The sequence below is a fragment of the Myotis lucifugus genome, unplaced genomic scaffold, assembly GCF_000147115.1.
Source record: "Myotis lucifugus unplaced genomic scaffold, Myoluc2.0 scaffold_153, whole genome shotgun sequence".
Taxonomy (NCBI): domain Eukaryota; kingdom Metazoa; phylum Chordata; class Mammalia; order Chiroptera; family Vespertilionidae; genus Myotis; species Myotis lucifugus.
The window spans coordinates 167,337-172,056 of NW_005871201.1; the positions used below are offsets into that span (position 1 = coordinate 167,337).

General features: G+C 44.7%; 1 protein-coding gene across 1 annotated transcript in view; it reads right to left on the minus strand.

The window, feature by feature from the left end:
- Window positions 1-764: 764 nt before the first annotated feature.
- The window catches only part of PAIP1 (poly(A) binding protein interacting protein 1), a 30,062-nt gene continuing 26,106 nt past the window's right edge, over window positions 765-4,720 (minus strand). Inside the window, exon 10 of the mRNA XM_023759373.1 lies at window positions 765-1,934. Coding sequence (XP_023615141.1) covers window positions 1,841-1,934 — 94 coding nt within the window. The 3' untranslated portion in view covers window positions 765-1,840. The remainder of the gene's footprint in view (window positions 1,935-4,720) is intronic.

Genomic DNA, 4,720 nt, shown 5'->3' on the forward strand with positions numbered 1-4,720 from the left:
CCATCCCTATTGTGCCCTGTCCAAATTCCTGAGCCACAGGACCCATGAGCATACTAAAATGCTTACTGTATGAAAACACTAAGTTTGGGTGGTTTTTTAAGCAGCACCAGTAACTGGAACATAGACTGACTCTGTTGGAGGCTGTTATTAGTAGAGCAGGGGTAATGACGATGAGCTAGTGGACAAAACTGGATGTTATTCACAGAGCAAATGCTATAAGTTTAAAGCATTCAGTTAGCATATACTTGGCCCCTGGTCTAATGTCCTGCCCCTTCCCCATACCACCTTCCACTGCCCCTGAGCTATACAGTGAGCACAATCTTTAGAGAACTGCAGATTAAGGTAATAGCCACCTTGTTACAGGAGCCATTTGGGGGAAAAAAAAAAAGTTCTATCACAATTTCCAAAACCCCCAATTGCATATACTGGGTGGAGCAAAAATAGGTGCACAGTTGTATGTGAAACAGAGTTCATTCTTGTATTATTTATTAATTATTGTATTGTTTTCCATAGGAATAACTGTACACCTACTTTTGCCCCACCCTGCATATTTCCCTTTTCCAATGAAGAATCTAAAAGTTTCAATGTTTTACATTTGCTAGTTTTTCCAACTAGACTTGTTAGTGAACTGAATTCTTACTAAAAAGACATTGAATAGAGTATCTTCTATCCTAGTAGTTTCTCTGATTTCAAATCATAATTTTATGTCATATAAAAAAGTTCACAACAGATTCTTTACAATACCAGGATACCACTCCAAAAACTTAGAGGAAACAAAACTATTTCAATTTTATTTTCAAAGACTAATTTTAATCCAGACTGAACAAACAAGCAGAAAAGTGGGAAAGCTAACTGTAGTAGCAGACACAGGTGTACCAAATGTGAAACAGTGGGTTATTAACAGAACTATTTACATGCATATTTACAAGCAATCCTTTTGTACATAAGCTTTACTTGTCGTTAGTTGGAAAAAGATTTTTGACATTTGGTAAAAATAGGACTGAGGTGGTACCACATTATAGTAAAAGTATTAGAAAAGTGATCCTCAAGGTGTATCAATTACAAAGCAGATGAAAACTTGAGTGACAAAGATCTAGCAAAATTCTCTAGTAAAAAAGTCAATGCAACGCATGCTACCAAATAAAAATGAGAAAGCCATATAAAGAAAGTAGAATAATGTCCTGGGCTGTGGGGTAATGAAATCAGGTGAAAAATTTGAACAATTTAGAATTGCAATGTATCCTCAGTGAAGACTCTTGGTTGTTTAGTTGGAAGTTCTAACTCTATTTTAAAAGCCCTTGGTATCAAATAACATCTGGATATGTAAATAAATTAATTATATATTCTAAGACTTTAGTGCCAGAGATTTTTATGATTGTGACTCATACTTGAAACCCAATTCATTGAGACACTCAATGTAAAACTAAATGAAAGCTATATACTCATCTCTTAAAAAAGGATGCTACATTTTTGCAGTAATATGTATTTCCACACTAAGACATTTTCCTTCGAGAAAAGCTGAATTTAAAGGATAAGCTTCTAATCAGCTAGCAAAACTTACTTTCAACATTTCATTTATTTCAAAATCGATTTTATTGCAGCCAAAACAGTAGAATTAACTGTACATAATAAACTATCTTATATATATACACATTTTAAGTTATAGGGGATAAAGTTTATTTTGGCAGAGTGTTAAACAAAATTAAAGTTGCATACATTAGTAACATAACTCAACATCCTTAATTTGGTATAAGTGTGACACATTTTCCTGCTTTCCTGTGTTCTGCTAAGTCACCATAACCTAAACTGCTTTATAAAACTGATACATTGAAATTTAACTTTACTGTTTTTGCTTACGCTCTGATTCCAAACAAAACTTTTCATAAGCTTCTTCTATCTCTGGGTCCATCTCATCATCAATATCATCCAAGTATCTGTGAAAGAAGCAAAGATGACTCATAAGCTTAATGTTTTTCCATGCAGAAAATGTGTAAGCCTGACTGGTATGGCTCAATGGTTGAGCGCTGACCTACGAACCGGAGGTCATGGTTCGATTCCCTGTCAGGACACATGCCCAGGTTGCGGGCTCAATCCCCAGAGCAGGGACCATGCAGGAGGCAGCGATCAATGATTCTCTCTTATCATTGATGTTTCTCTCTCTCTGAAATAAAAAAGGGGGAAAAAAAAAAGGAAATGTCTAAGATGCTAAGTCATGAGGAAAGGTATCTGGTGTAACTTTCCTAGACTGAGTTATAGAACGCAAGCACTGTTTAGAATTACATTAAATGTCAGTCCTCAGAAAACAAAAGCTTAGTATGGTGTGTTAAGTTTTACAGTGGATTCGGAGTCCCTTGTCTTTGAAGTTAAGATTCTGCTATACTTTAGACATATGTTAAATTCTTTAACCTAATCTAAAAGTTAAATCAAAGGCTTTACCTTTTAGCTTAGCAACAATTATACTATAACTAGGGGTCCAGTGCACAAAATTCGTGCACTGGGGGGACGGGTCTCCTCAGCCCAGCCTGCCTCCTCTCACATACTGGGAGCCCTCAGGGGATGTCCTAGTGATGGCTTAGGCCCGCTCCCTGCTCCCCTTGGGGATAGGGCCTAAGCCACAGTCTAGCCTCCCTTTGTGGGAGGTGACCGGGCTGATCAGGGGAAGGCACCAGCCCTAACACCCCGCTGCTGCAGCCACTGCCAGTCACCGCAGCCAGCAAGGTTTTTTCATCAACATGGACTCCAGTCCCTTCACCATGGAAAAAATGACAACTTTCTTTAGGCATTTTCAAGATGTGTCTTTCATATAATAATAATTTCTTTATTATTATTTTTTTATCCTCACCTGAGGATATGTTTCCATTGATTTTTAGAGAATGTGGAAGAGAATGGGAAAGACAGAGAGAAACATCAAAGTGAGAGGAACACTTTGATTGGTTGCCTCCTGCATGAGCCCTGACCTGGGCCCCAGCCAGGGAGAAGCCTGCAACCTAGGTACATGCCCTTGGTCAGAATTGAACCCAGACCCTGCCATCAGCAGGCCAAGGCATTATCCACTGAGCCAAACTGGCAAGGGCAGGATATGACATTTCTTAGCCCTCCAGCAGCGGACCTTCATTTTTTTCGCCAGGAGTGTGGTGAAAAACCCTAGATCACCTTTTTGGATTCTTATTACCTAAGTTACTAAGAATATTACCAGTGGAATACAGGGAGCTTAGCCAATGAGCAGTCAGAGAAGGTGTTTCCTCTGTAGTTCATACCAATCGCCGGCTTGGCCCCCGCAACCCCCCAGGCCTGACGCCTCTGGCCGAGGCATCAGGCCTGGGCAGGGGACCCCCATCTCCCCCCATCACTGGCTCCGCCCTCGCCCAGGCATGACACCTTTGCCAGAGGCATTGACCCCCATCATCCTCTGATCACCGGCTCCGCCCCCCGCCCAGACCTGACGCCTCCGCCAGAGGTGTCAGGCCTGGGCAGGGGACCTCCATCTTCTCCCGATCACCGGTTTCTGGGGCTTCTGGGGTCAGACTGCGGCCCGGGTCGGGTCCAATCATGATCGGATCCAATCCAATCCTGCCTGGGCAGCAGGCAGGCAGCTTCTGGGGTCGCACACGGGGGCCTGGATGGCGGCTTGCGCTGTCCCGCCCTGCCTGCAGTATGCAAATTAGCCGCCATCTTTGCCATCTTTGTTGGCGGTTAATTTGCATATTGCGCTGATTAGCCAATGGGAGGCATAGCGAAGGTATGGTCAATTACCATGTTTGTCTATTATTAGATAGGATTAGAACATAATTTCAATGTACCATCCTCCTCTAATGATGCTTAACATCTACACTAACATGGTAATTAGCGTACGACCGCTACCCTTCCCATTGGCTAATCAGGGAGATATGCAAATTAACTGTCAGCCAAGATGGCGGCCGGCAGCCAGGCAGCTGATGCGAACAGGGAGGCTTGCTTCCTTCAGTGACAGAGGACTCCAACGTTCCCCGCCTGCCTTGCCGGCCTCTGAGCTTCAGTTGGAAACATTGTAACATTTATAGAAGATAAACAAAACCCTAGAAAACTCCTGTCAGTCAGCCGGGATCTCAGAGCTGGAGTCGCAACATTGTTTCGAATACAGAAAACAAAGGCCAGAAACCTGCTTTCAGCCGAGCCTCAGAGAGAAAGCCGGCTCTCAGCTCCAGTGACAGCCATAGAAGGTAAATAAATGCCAGAATAAAAAAAAAGAAAAAAAGGAGAGGTTTGGAGCTTCAGTCGCCCGTCAGCCTGAAAACGGCCCTCAGCCCCTCACCCAGACTGGCCAGGCACCCCAGTGGGGACCCCCACCCTGAAGCAACAAGATGGCGGCTAATTTGCATACTGAAGGCAGGCGGCAGCAGGCAAGGCTGTCTGCGGTCTGGGACAGGGATCTGTGACCCTGCCAGGCGGGATCAGCAGAGCCGAGAGGCCTCCCGGCACCGGGATCAGCGTGACAGGGGGCAGCACCCACACCCCCTGATTGCCCTGCGGCTCTGTGTGTGACAGGGGGCAGCGCCCCAACCCCCTGATCGGCCCTGCTCTGTGGGTGATAAGAGGGCGGCACCCCAACCCCCCCCCCACGGGCCCTGCTCTGTGTGTGACGGGGTAGAGCCATAAACTTCCCCATCGGCCCTGCCCTGAGTGTGACAGTGGCGGCACCCCAAGCCCCTGATCAGCCCTGCTCTGTGTGTGACAGGGTGCG